Source organism: Emys orbicularis, chromosome 3, assembly GCF_028017835.1.
Source record: "Emys orbicularis isolate rEmyOrb1 chromosome 3, rEmyOrb1.hap1, whole genome shotgun sequence".
Classification (NCBI taxonomy): domain Eukaryota; kingdom Metazoa; phylum Chordata; order Testudines; family Emydidae; genus Emys; species Emys orbicularis.
In genome coordinates this window covers 165,709,534-165,723,818 of record NC_088685.1, presented here as the reverse complement: position 1 = coordinate 165,723,818, position 14,285 = coordinate 165,709,534, and the positions used below count along the sequence as shown (strand labels likewise).

The following is a 14,285-nucleotide window of genomic DNA, read 5'->3' as shown; positions in this document are numbered from 1 at the left end:
TCCCAGGCTCCAATGACTGTCGGAGTGGCCAATCTTTCTTGATGTAGTGGGAATCTCTTGCACGACTATCCCATTCGCAGAGAAAACAGCAGTACTTTGTGTATCCAGTCTGCAGACCAAGCAAGAGAGCAACAACCTTCAAATCGCGACAAAGCTGCCACTGATGTTGGTCATAGTTTATGCACCTCAAAAGTTGTTTCATGTTGTCATAGGTTTCCTTCATATGGACTGCATGACCAACTGGAATTGATAGCAAAACATTGCCATTATGCAGTAAAAGAGCTTTAAGACTCGTCTTCGATGAATCAATGAACAGTCTCCACTCATCTGGATCGTGAACGATGTTGAGGGCTGCCATCACACCATCGATGTTGTTGCAGGCTACAAGATCACCTTCCATGAAGATGAATGGGACAAGATCCTTTTGACGGTCACAGAACATGGAAACCCTAACATCACCTGCCAGGAGATTCCACTGCTGTAGTCTGGAGCCCAACAGCTCTGCTTTACTCTTGGGTAGTTCCAAATCCCTGACAAGGTCATTCAGTTCACCTTGTGTTATGAGGTGTGGTTCAGAGGAGGAGGATGGGAGAAAATGTGGGTCCTGTGACATTGATGGTTCAGGACCAGAAGTTTCATCCTCTTCCTCTTCCTCATCTGACTCAAGTGAGGATGATTCTGGTGCATCAGGAACCGGCAGTCCTTCTCCGTGGGGTACTGGGCGTATAGCTGATGGAATGTTTGGATAATGCACAGTCCACTTTTTCTTCTTTGACACACCTTTCCCAACTGGAGGCACCATGCAGAAGTAACAATTGCTGGTATGATCTGTTGGCTGTCTCCAAATCATTGGCACTGCAAAAGGCATAGATTTCCTTTTCCTGTTCAACCATTGGCGAAGATTTGTTGCACAAGTGTTGCAGCATATGTGTGGGGCCCACCTCTTGTCCTGATCTCCAATTTTGCAGCCAAAATAAAGGTGATAGGCTTTCTTAACCATAAAAATAACAGGAGTACTTGTGGCACCTTAGAGATGCTCTAATAAATTTGTTAGTCTCTAAGGTGCCACAAGTACTCCTGTTATTTTTGCGGATACAGACTAACACGGCTGCTACTCTGAAACCTTTCTTAACCATAGTGGTTATACTGCGCTTTTGTGATGCAAAAGTCACTTCACCACAAACATAGCAGAAGTTATCTGCACTGTTCACACAAGTACGAGGCATCTCTGCTCACTTTGGCTAACCAGAAATGTGTCCCTTTGCAAAATCAAACACTGACAAATAAGAGAGCACGACACTGCATGATTTCTAGAGCTGATATAGGGCAATTTGTTCAGCAGAGTGATGTAAGCTTCGTTATGATTGCATCATCCATGACGTCTAGGAATAACATGATGCAATTCATATCATGTATGACGCAATACCAGCTTCAGATTGCATCATTCATTGTTTTGCCTAAAAAGCAAGTACTGTCCAAACCCAGTCATAGATTTATTCATAGATCCAGTCAAAGATGTATTTTAGTCATTTCTGGTTTAAATTGAGATCCCTTCCCTTTATAACTCACTTATCCTCCGCCATTCCCAAGTCAAGGGTCGTATATACTGACCCAATAGCATATCTTGAAAACTAGAGCCAATCAACAATTTTAAGCATCATTTTCGTTCTCAGTGACCCAGAATTAGTAAAGTTTGACTACATTTATTTCAGAAGCATTTTGGCTGTAGAGCAGTGTAATGGAAAGGTTCCATAACATCTCCAAATCACTTTTCAGTTTTTTTCTTGTGTGCTTCCAGCTCTTTGTTAATTAGATGAAGGAAGATTTCAACTGAGAATCCAGCAGGAGTAACCTATAATATCTCAAGAACCTCCAAAACTACTTAAAATTTCTTTTGTAAGCTCCCTATAGAGTCCTGTGTAGTAAAATGTGTACTATATTTTAATCAGTCATCCTTATGCTCAATGCAGGTTTCAAGAAGTTGGAAATATGGACATAATATTCCTGAATTGCAATGACTTTTTCTGTTAAGCAGCCATGAAGCTGCTGGTGTTTGTGGAAGAGTGCTTGACTTTTTGTGATGTGCTTTAGGATTGTATTTACTACTTTTTGAACATCAGAAGTTTACGATGATTACACCTGAGAGTCTCATTTTTCAATCTGCTTTTTGTTTTTGGAGTAAATGGCGAAAAGCCCTCATTGAAGGCTACATATTTTAAACTTGTATGCAAATTATGACCCCATATATTTTGTGCTTTTTAAAAATAATTTGGACTAACCTACATATTTCACTCTTTCATACTGGCATACTTATATATTTCTGCACGTGTGTTTCCTGTTAGGTGGTCTGACAATTGATAGAATGTTTTCTCTAGAACTTTACAAACCTATTCAAAATGTAAGAAACTTTCAACAGGTCGAACATGTTGTTGTTGTTGTTGTTGTTGTTCCTGTTCCTGTTTTAGGTAATGCTCACAGTGTATTATGTGCTTTCCAAACACAAAAAAATACACCGTTCTTATCCCAAAAGCCTTACCTGCACTGGGGAAATTTACACACAAGTTCAAGCTGCTTTTAAAACCAGTTGGAGCCTGAGCAAAAACCAGATTCTATCAGCTGAAGCTGTCTTTATAACCAGTGTAGTTAAGGCCTCTGAAGATAGGTGGAGTTAAGGCTTCTGACAATAAGCGTAGCTAGACAGGATATACAAATGGTTCTGGCTACTTGAGGTTTGTCCACATTGTGGCTCCCAACTGGTTTTAAAACTGATTTTGAATTGTAGGGAACATTTTCTCCAGTGTGGACAGAGCAAAAATGCTTAAAAGCTGTTAGAGAAAGAGACAAATGGGAAATGATAAAGGTGGTTAAGGTTGTAATTGCTCATTGCAATGTTTTACCTTAAGTAGGTGGCGGTCCATTTTTTATTAGCAGCAGCAGTGGAGCTGGTCGTGAAGCCTATAGTTGGACTGCCAAATGCTATCCATTATAAGATTCTATTATCGGATGCTTGTAACTTTGCCAGACTGTTTGGACGGAAATTTTCCATGCCATGTATCTGCCTCAGGCTGTGCGGTGTTTTTACAAAATAATAATAATAATAATTTTGGCTAAATCAGTTCCAGTGTTTCCAAGAACAAAGGGGAAAGGCATTGTTTTGCTTATATTTAAATAATCTCTCTCATTCTTAAAAACAGCTAACCAGGGCTTTTTGTTGGGAAGTGTCTTGGCCAACCTTAAGGATACTGGCACTACCAGCTCTGCCTAAAATATCTCCAAGTATCTATCTCCTCCTTAGTGTAATCTGCTAGCTTCTTAGTGGAGTCACAACACAAGTGAGTATTCCAGGGGGGATTTAAATGTGGAGGGAGGGAGCAATGGCCTACCAAGTAAGCTAGGAAAAGGCATACTACACATTAGGGTTGGTATGGAAGAAGATGTTTATGTGAGAATCTGATAAACAAGCAGGCAATAATGGCCTGATTTTTGGAGTAGAAGTGATGGGAGAAGGAGCAGTGTGAAAACAGATAAGGGCAGATAAGTAAGGGTGGTCTATGTTTTATGCAGGGCCTTGAACAAATGACAAGAAGCTTCAATTTGATGTGGTAGAGGTGGGGGTTCCAATGTAGGATTTAAGGATGAATGATACTGTCATTCTGATGTTTGAGACGGATGACCTTGGAGCACATTTTTTGGGGTAGATTGGAGAGGGGAATATGGAAGGCAGAGAGACTGTTAGCTCAGATTGTTTTGAATTAGGTCATCAAAAGTGACTACTCATAGTTAAATGTAAGTGAATGCTGTTTATCTTCAAGAAGACATTAACCTTCTATTTTGTTTTTATGCCAAAAGAGAAGAGAGAAATAGACCATGCATTTTGGTTATGACAACCTGTAGTTTAAATCAATTTTCCTAAATAGAATTTATGAATTAGATTAGTAATGTTAATACTTAAAATATTTTTCTCTTATGTTTAAATCGTATTGGCTTGGGAACTTTGTTAGAAACTCACCAAAGTGTCTCAGTAGTTCTACCTTTACAGGAACTCTTGGCCAGAACTACTTGGTGTGATATGATCTGAACGCTTAAAATCATTAGGCTTAGAGACCTGATTTTTGGGTAGCTGATCATTCTTTCCCCACTTCCTATGCACTTTTAAGAACACCGTGGAATCTCCCCATAATTAGAGAACCTTTTTTCGGCTGTAAATGCCATTATTAATATTCATGTAACTAGTATTGAATAACATTTGCTTTAATTACTGGTTTTGTATAACCTTTAATGTATCAGTGTTCTCAATGTGCCACCAGTAGCTTGCAAACATACTACCTTGTGATCTCATCAGGTCTTAGGCCTGGTCCACACTACCCCCCCACTTCGGACTAAGGTACGCAAATTCAGCTACGTTAATAACGTAGCTGAATTCGAAGTACCTTAGTCCGAACTTACCGCGGGTCCAGACGCTGCAGGCAGTCTCCCCCGTCGATGCCGCGTACTCCTCTCGCCGAGCTGGAGTACCGGCGTCGACGGCGAGCACTTCCGGGATCGATCCCAGAACATCGATTGCCTGCCGTCGGACCCGGAGGTAAGTGTAGACGTACCCTTATAAGCTACAGTAAGCAATGTTGAGCACTGCAGGAAGTAGTGTTGGGGATTCAGTAGGGAGCTCTTTTCCCTTTGGGTCAGTTGTGAACCAAATGTCTGAGAACAGTATGGTGATACTGTGATGCTGAAGATGCCATGGGGGAGGGGAGGACAAAATTGAAAACTCAGATTCTGAGCTAGAGATTCTTAAAGATTGTATAGCCTTTCTTACAAGAAAAGGGATATTAACCCCAATATTCTGGCCAAATTTCAACTTGGTTAATTTGCTTTTTGAAAAAAACTAAATATGATCTGTTGATTAAATATGCCTCTTAAAAATGTATATATGGTAGTGTGCCCAAGAGTTACATGATAGACTCGAGTGGTTGTAGCTTACATATACCTTTTTGATATTGATACCTGCGGCATAAATTATACAATTACATAGCGGATGTCTTGGCCATTAACACGAAATATGTTCTCCCTCTCTCTCGGTCTGTGTCTACAGTGTGAATGAGGGATGTGAGTCCCCTGCTTGTGTACACACAGTCATCCTACCTCTCCCTGAGCTCGGGTGAGTGTAAGTAGCAGTGTAGCTGCAGTAGCACAGCTAACGGCAGTGGAGGCAGGACTGAGCTGTGCAGAGTACAAACCTGCCTGAAACTGGTGGGCATGTACCCAACACAGCTCAGGCTAGGTCTACACTACAGCGGGGGGTCGACCTAAGATACGCAACTTCAGCTACGTGAATAGCGTAGCTGAAGTGGCGTATTTTAGGTCGACTTACCTGGCTGTGAGGACGGCGGCAAGTCGACCGCTGCCGCGCCACCGTCGACTCCGCTGCCGCCTCTTGCCGTGGTGGATTTCCGGAGTCGACGGCAGAGCGATCAGGGATCGATTTTATCACGTCTTCACTAGACGTGATAAGTCGATCCCCAATAGACCGATTGCTACCCGCCGATCCGGCGGGTAGCGAAGACGTACCCTCAGCAGTGCCTCTGCTGCTGCTACTGTGGCTGTACTGCTATTTATATTCGCATGTGTACGTGCACACAAGCATGGGAATCGCACCCTTAGCTTGTAGTGGAGACGTAGTCTCTCTCTTGCATTGTCTGTATTCTTTATTTACAGAATTAAAAAATGCACCTTGCATTCCTTCTTTCAACTTGTTCACAATGACTTAATATTGTTAGCCAATATTCGGGGTCATATGGATTGCTTCTGATGGGGAGAGAAGTTAATGATGAAATAATGATCAAATTACACTGCTCTACAGCCAAAATGCTTCTGAAATAAACGTAGTCAAACTTTACTAATTCTGGGTCACTGAGAACGAAAATGATGCTTAAAATTGTTGATTGGCTCTAGTTTTCAAGATATGCTATTGGGTCAGTATATACGACCCTTGACTTGGGAATGGCGGAGGATAAGTGAGTTATAAAGGGAAGGGATCTCAATTTAAACCAGAAATGACTAAAATACATCTTTGACTGGATCTATGAATAAATCTATGACTGGGTTTGGACAGTACTTGCTTTTTAGGCAAAACAATGAATGATGCAATCTGAAGCTGGTATTGCGTCATACATGATATGAATTGCATCATGTTATTCCTAGAAGTCATGGATGATGTAATCATAACAAAGCTTACATCACTCTGCTGAACAAATTGCCCTATATCAGCTCTAGAAATCATACAGTGTCGTGCTCTCTTATTTGTCAGTGTTTGATTTTGCAAAGGGACACATTTCTGGTTAGCCAAAGTGAGCAGAGATGCCTCGTACTTGTGTGAACAGTGCAGATAACTTCTGCTATGTTTGTGGTGAAGTGACTTTTGCATCACAAAAGCGCAGTATAACCACTATGGTTAAGAAAGCCTATCACCTTTATTTTGGCTGCAAAATTGGAGATCAGGACAAGAGGTGGGCCCCACACATATGCTGCAACACTTGTGCAACAAATCTTCGCCAGTGGTTGAACAGGAAAAGGAAATCTATGCCTTTTGCAGTGCCAATGATTTGGAGACAGCCAACAGATCATACCAGCAATTGTTACTTCTGCATGGTGCCTCCAGTTGGGAAAGGTGCGTCAAAGAAGAAAAAGTGGACTGTGCATTATCCAAACATTCCATCAGCTATACGCCCAGTACCCCACGGAGAAGGACTGCCGGTTCCTGATGCACCAGAATCATTCTCACTTGCGTCAGACGAGGAAGAGGAAGAGGATGAAACTTCTGGTCCTGAACCATCAGTGTCACAGGACCCACATTTTCTCCCATCCTCCTCCTCTGAACCACACCTCATAACACAAGGTGAACTGAATGACCTTGTCAGGGATTTGGAACTACCCAAGAGTAAGGCAGAGCTGTTGGGCTCCAGACTACAGCAGTGGAATCTCCTGGCAGGTGATGTTAGGGTTTCCATGTTCCGTGACCCTCAAAAGGATCTTGTCCCATTCTTCTTCATGGAAGGTGATCTTGTAGCTTGCAACAACATCGATGGTGTGATGGCAGCCCTCAACATCGTTCACGATCCAGATGAGTGGAGACTGTTCATTGATTCATCGAAGACGAGTCTTAAAGCTGTTTTACTGCATAATGGCAATGTTTTGCCATCAATTCCAGTTGGTCATGCAGTCCATATGAAGGAAACCTATGACAACATGAAACAACTTTTGAGGTGCATAAACTATGACTGACCAACAGTGGCAGCTTTGTGGCGATTTGAAGGTTGTTGCTCTCTTGCTTGGTCTGCAGACTGGATACACAAAGTACTGCTGTTTTCTCTGCGAATGGGATAGTCGTGCAGAGATTCCCACTACAGCAAGAAAGATTGGCCACTCCGACAGTCCTTGGAGCCTGGGAGGAAAAGTGTTCAGCATCCACCACTTGTTGAATCAAGGAAGATTTTGTTACCACCCTTACACATCAAGCTGGGTCTGATGAAGAACTTTGTCAAGGCCATTGACAAAACACAAGCAGCTTTCAAGTACCTCCGTGGAAAATTTCCAAGGTTAAGTGAAGCTAAGATAAAGGAAGGTGTCTTTGTTGATCCTCAGATTTGTGAACTTCTTCGAGATGATGCATTTGACCATGCACTGCGTGGCAAGGAAAAGACGGCATGGAAAGCCTTCCAGTTAGTGGCAATAAATTTTCTCGGAAACAACAAGGCAGACAACTACAGGTTGTTGGTGGAAAACCTCCTCAAGGCATACAAAAGCCTTGGTTGCAACATGTCACTAAAGATACATTTTTTGCACTCTCATCTAGATTTTTTTCCACCGAACTGCGGAGCAGTGAGCGACGAGCACGGCGAGCGATTTCACCAGGACATTGCAACAATGGAGAAACGCTATCAGGGCAAATGGAGCCCATCAATGCTTGCAGACTATTGCTGGACAGTGACAAGAGATGCTCCATTGAATGAATACAAGAGACAAGCCAAGAAGCGCCGAGTAGACACTGAATAGGACTAAACTATGTACAGAATAGTTTTTTGCCTTTTGTTTCATAATACATTTTATTTATATAACCCTTTTGCTGATTTTTAAAGTGTTACATAAACAGGACAGGTGAAATATTATCATGTAAAGCAACCATAAACACATGAAAAGACCTAGGTTTACAATTTATGATTAAAACTCTACTATCTACACAATATACATAGACATAAAATGTAAAAACTTAAATATCTTAGAAACAGTAGCCAATCAGTTGTTTTAATTGTCATATTTGAATTCAGCACATCAAAATACATAATAAATAGCACATTTTATCTCTGAAGCAGACGACTTCTCAAAAATTGTGGACCAGTGTTATTTGATGCAAGCCTGTTTATTTACAAAGAATGTACATAGTGTTGTTTCCCTGAACACAGCAGAACCAAACAGCAGGAGATAGCTTGCTTGCTCACAGTTCCAAGCCTTTTTCCAGCCAGAGTGCTACTCAAAAGCTCTCTTAGCTTTTTCTCAGGGTCAGCAAGTGTTTCTGTGGCTATCTGCTGGTCTTCCTAGCTGCCTTTCTGGTGTGCTCCTTTTGCCTTTCTGTTTCTTCTTCTCTTGTGCACACACAGTGCAATCAGATCAATCCCCTGCATTTGTTATCAAACCCCTGACAGCCTCCTAGGACTGCATGGCCCAGCCATGCCCATTTTTGCATGCTGTCTATTCCTTGGGCAGTGACTTTCCATTGTTTCAGCTACCATTAAACAAAGGGGCATTTAATTGTTCCCTTATTTAGCCAGAACGGAAGGCAAATGGTCAAGCCCAATAGCGTCAATGAGGTGGTGTGATTGCCCAGTCCCCACCATAACAAAATTTTAGTACGTATGCCTGGTATGTCTATATAACTTAACTGTTGTGAGTTAGGTTTGAAACTGAATTTCCATAGTAAGAGGAAAACATACTAGGAATGCCTACAGGCTGGGACGGAGCAAGGTACCAGCTAAAAGGCCAGTTGAAATGTGGCAGAGACAAGCAGCTGCAGGCTTACAAGCTGTCAGAAAAGTATGCCTGGGAAGGTTTCTATAACTGGTTGGTCCTATACTGGGTAGTTTCAGTAGTGAACAGGCAGTTGTAAGGAGAGAAGTTTTTTTTAGGGAAGAGACTGAATAACCATGTTGCCGAGGCCAAGACCTCTACTTAGTGTGTAGCTCCCGATTTTAGAGTTTGGAACTTGGTGTTTGAAAAGTTTCTGTAATAAAAAATGGTATGCAACTTCAGCTGTTTGCTGTATGCCGTGTACTACCCCATCACACTTGATTAACATTGGGGTATAGTAGAGTCTAATACCTGTTTTCTGTTCCCTTCTCCAAATCAGGCAGAGCAGGGGATTTGAACCCAGGTATTCTATATCCCAGGTGAGTCTCCTAATTACTGGGTTCTAGGATATTGTGCAGTGGATCTCTCAATCGTTTCTGTTGAAGCTGTTCCACTTTGTATAAAATATTTAGTCAGTGGGTCAGGGAGAGTGAAAATGACTATAGTTCTGGTTAGGGCACGCATTCGGAAGGCCCAGGTTCCAGTCCCTGCTCCAATGACTGAGTATTTCCTAGGAAGTGGAACAGCTTCAGCAGGAGAGATTGAGAGAGACCCACCCCAGAATACCCTATAGCCCAGTGGATAAGGAACTCAACTGGGATCTGGGAGACATGGCTTCAAATTCCTGCCCGACATTAGGCAGAACAGGGATTTGAACCCAAGTCTCCCACATTCTGGGTGAGTGCCCTGACCACTGGGCTATAGGGTAAAAAGGGGAAATATCATTATCACCTGCTGTTGCTGTGTACTCGTCATAACAGGCCTACCAGCTCAAGCTCACAGGTGAGAGAGGCAGAGGAATGCATAGTTTGAGGATCCTGCTGGGGCTTAGGTATGAGCTAAGTGCCAGGCATCCGGATTGAGGCAGTTTTGTGCATGACCTCTGGCTCAAATTTAGGCATCTAGGGAATATAAGTGCCTGCAAGGTTTTTGAGGATTTCAATTTTGGATTTATGTTTCTAAAGCAGCAGTTAGGTGCCTAAATCCCTTTATGGCTCTAGTCCAGTCTAGTGGGCAAACTATGGCCCGCAGGCCACATCCGGCCTGCGGGACCCTCCTGCCAGGCCCCTGAGCTCCTGGCCCGGGAGGCTAGCCCTCAGCCCCTCCCCTGGTGTTCCCCCTCCCATGCAGCCTCAGCTCACTGCACCGCGGCGCAATGCTCTGGGCGGCAGGGCTTCGAGCTCTTGCTGGGCAGCACAGCTGCAGAGCCGCGGCCTGACCCAGTGCTCTGTGCTGCGCGGTGGCATGGCTGGCTCCAGCCGGGCAGCACGGCTGCCTGTCCTGGTGCCCTGGGCGGCATGACTGTAGCGCCGCCAGCCACCGGTGCTCCAGGTAGCGCGGTAAGGGAGCAGGGGGGGTTGGATAGAGGGCAGAAGAGTTCGGGGTGGTAGTCAGGGGGCGGGGGTGTGGATAGTGGTCAGGGCAGTCAGGGGGCGGGGAGCAGGGGGGTTGAATGGGGGCAGGGATCCTGGGGGGGGGGTAGTCAAGAATGAGAGGAGGGGTTGGATGGGGTGGTGGGGGGCAGTCGGGCCGGAGGTTCGGGGGCCGTCAGGGGACAGGGGTCCCGGGGGGGCGGGGGAGGCGTCAGGGGACAGGGAACGGGGGGGTTGGATGGGGCAGGAGTCCCAGGGGGGCCACCAGGGGGTGAGAAGCAGAGGGGCTCGGATAGGGCGCGGGGGCCGGGCCACGCCTGGCTGTTTGGGAAGGCACAGCCTCCATACAATTTCAGAAACCCGATGTGGCCCTTAGGCCAAAAAGTTTGCCCGCCCCTGCTCTAGTCCCTCATGACCTGGCTTTAGGAAAGCAGATTTTTTGGTCTGCTTTTTAATTTGTCTTTTTCTTGTTGTATATTTGCATATGATGTAAATTGTCAGTCACTGTGAAATCAATTTGAGTCTTAAACTAATTAGTAAACTTTTAATCCCTTTGGAATCTTTGAACAGAATAATAATATTGGCAATTACTACATGCTTCAGATTAAATGTTAAATTGTATTTCTTTAGGATTTTTCTTCCAGATTCTAAATCCTTTTATTTATAGAAGTGTAATGTTTTAATCCTGCTTTGGCAGACATGAGTTCATTAAAAGTAACTTATATTTAGACACTAATACTATTATGTTGTGCAGCCTGTCTTTGTTGTCTTCTTGTCAATATTGCAGTTTTTCAGATGTCTGCCTAGAAGTTCTTCAGAAATTTTCATGCTCTACAGGTTGCTGCTTTAGATTTGTTATCTTGCGTCCGGTCATTTCAGACAAATTTGTTTAATTGGATTGCTTTTCATAATTGTGAGCAATTCAGATGTAATGTACAAAATCAAAATACCAAAACACAAAACAGAGCCTACCTGACATATTTGTAATGGAATAATTGAGTTCATGGAAAAGCAAAAACATTTTGTAACACAAATCCTAGCACAATATTATTATTTACCAGACAGCCGTATTTTTAGATCCAGATTAACTAATGTAAAGTGTAGGATGTTGCCTTTCATTTGATTCTTCACCCTGCCCCCCAGACACTCTCACATACATTCTTTTTTTCTCCTTTGAAGGCAGTTGTTGAACATTTATATAAGGAGAAAGGATGGCGTCCTGCTAGAAACATTTAACCAGTGAAAATATCTACTCGTGAGACTTTTGCTTGATCAAAATCATATTAATTGTAGTTAAGAAGAGGGGAACAAGGATGTGCACTGAGTAGAAAATGTTCAATCTAGTCTAAGGAAAATAATTGTGATTGTTTCTATTTTTAGATTGTGCTAGTTGCAGAATACAAAAAGGGCAGTTAATCTTTTTGGGAGGGTTAGCAGAATTCCTCTCTGTCAGCAATGCCCTTTCTTTTGGAAATATCCCTCAGTCCCAAGTCCCCAGAGGTGTCCAGGGGTTACTGCTGTTTTTGCTCTTGAACCTCACTTGTGGATTTAGCCAGCTTTTGTCAAAGAAGGGACAGGATATAGCATTCATAGTCGCTGAGATAGTCGGACAGTTTGCCAAAGCTGTGTGAGGCTTTCTTGTATCTCAGCACAGGACTTCTGCAACACGTCCATCCTAAGCATAAGGCTGGAGAGCGGTCAAGCACAGAAAATACCTTTGACAACAGAAGTATGTTCATTGTTCAGTGAAGGAAAGCTCAGGTATTATCAGTATTGCCAAACCCCAAACATTCAAAAATCATGACTAAAAAAAAATAAAAAAAAAAATCTGGAGTTCCTTTAATTTACCTTCTGGTTTTTGAGTGCTAGAATTTTTGTTAAATAAAAGCTGAGCTTTTCACAACATCTCTCAATTTCAGTAAAGGAGGGGAGGGGGAAGAATCATTAGAGTTGTTACTGCCGTTGCACGCCTGGCACACTTTATATGTTCTTAAAACTAAAATATTTGTGTAGCCCTTATGGATGTATACCCTTTCAGATGTGACGTGATGTAGGTATTGTTCAGCTCTGGTATGTGAGAATTGACTCCATTCATCTTCGTGTTGTGTTACCCCTGAAGCCTAATTATACTTCACAGTCCAGTTTTTTTTCCCAACACCAGAAACACGAAGTCGTGCACACGCACGGAGTTATGTACACAGACTGGGTAATTAATTGCATATGCAAATGGCCAAATAAACAAAAGGGCAGAAATAGCAATAGGTCCTGCAAATGCCCTTTGTTATTTCAAGCCAATGGAAACTCTAAAAGCTGTTACTATACAAGAGCCTACATATCTTTTTGCATACCTTGTTTTGAAACAAGTGCAGCTTTGTTGTGCATTGAAGGTAGTAAATAGCCCTAGGTTTTTAAACCCAGCCAAATGTTATAATAAAAATGTAATACAGTGCTGTCCACAAAATGAGTTTGATGTCTATCTAGTATAGTGAATAATATAATTGTGTCTAGTACTGGATTATAACATAAAAGGCTATGTTAATATCTTCTTAAATTGCCTTTCACCTTCCATTCCCCGTATAAAACAGCATGTCTGAAGTAGCTCTTCCCTAGTAAACACAGTTTGAATAAAGCTGTTTTGTTTTTTCTTAACAGTTATTTCGAGAAGTACGAATAATGAAGATATTGAATCATCCCAGTATAGGTAGGAATTGGATTTGTTTTTCTGGTGACTTTAATATTATACTCTTATCTATTTTGTTTAAATATATTTTAGATATTTGTTTTTATTTACCCATTCAATCTTTAAGATGGATGAATAGTGTACACTCAGAGCCAAATCCTGCTCTTGTCCTGTTTACTTCAGTTGAACTACTTGCATGAGTAAGGCAAGCAGAAATTTGGCTCGTAGAGGATAACTTGCTCAATCAGCAGAAATGGCTAACGCTCAGCAAGGAGGTGGTGTCTGATGGCCAATAGGGGATCTGGCTCGTACTCTTACTGTTGCTCAAATGGGTTAAGAAACCTTAGAGCTAATGAGTTCTGCCACTCTCACTAAGAAACTAGGACCTAGGACCGAGAAACCTGCAAAGTGCTATCTTCAGAGAAACCAAGTTACAAAGTATGTAATTTTCCCTTTCTGCTTTAGTTCCCCCCACCTTCAGAGCCCTACTTTGTGATGACAATTCTTCTGGCTGAGGAGGGCTGGACAGTCTTGTTCCAGAGACAGTTAATGTTCCTGAATCGGCCAGAGGGCTTGTTGCATACAAGGTATGGACAAGGTATACAAGTTATTACATTCTAGGTACTCCCTCGTCTCCATTCTTAGAGCTGAGTGTGTTACATTTCCAGCATTCTGAGCTCCTACTGGTCCCCCTCCATCCCACCTGTGACAGTGGTAGTTTTATTAGTGTTATATTCTGACTGGGAAAGCCTTTCAGATTGTAACAGTTAGAATATCTGCTCAGTTTGGCACCTAAACTTTGTGTCTTTTTAAGTTTATCAAAACTCCATAGTTTCTCTAACCTGGAGCGTTTGTAATAGAGAAGTAATTTACTTGGGATTTTTGTATGTTTTTTGGTAAGAATTCCTGTGTGGAACTAAACACTAATTTCAGCATAAATTTCATTTTTGTATAGTGTTTGTGAAATACTCCTGAGAAAGTTGTAGAAGATTTTATATAGCTATGATGTTCTTACAACTTAATTCTCCTTTTTTCAAAACTGTTTAAATCGTCTGACTTGGTGGTATCACTGGTTAATAAATTATATTAATTTAAAGAATAAGTGTTTGGGCTGT

General features: G+C 42.3%; 1 protein-coding gene across 2 annotated transcripts in view; it reads left to right on the top strand.

Moving 5' to 3' along the window:
• MARK1 (microtubule affinity regulating kinase 1) overlaps window positions 1–14,285 on the top strand; it is a 69,908-nt gene that overhangs the window by 9,668 nt on the left and 45,955 nt on the right. For both annotated transcript variants that reach the window (XM_065401712.1, XM_065401713.1), the window contains exon 3: window positions 13,143–13,191. In XM_065401712.1, coding sequence (XP_065257784.1) covers window positions 13,164–13,191 — 28 coding nt within the window. In that variant the 5' untranslated portion in view covers window positions 13,143–13,163. The remainder of the gene's footprint in view (window positions 1–13,142; window positions 13,192–14,285) is intronic.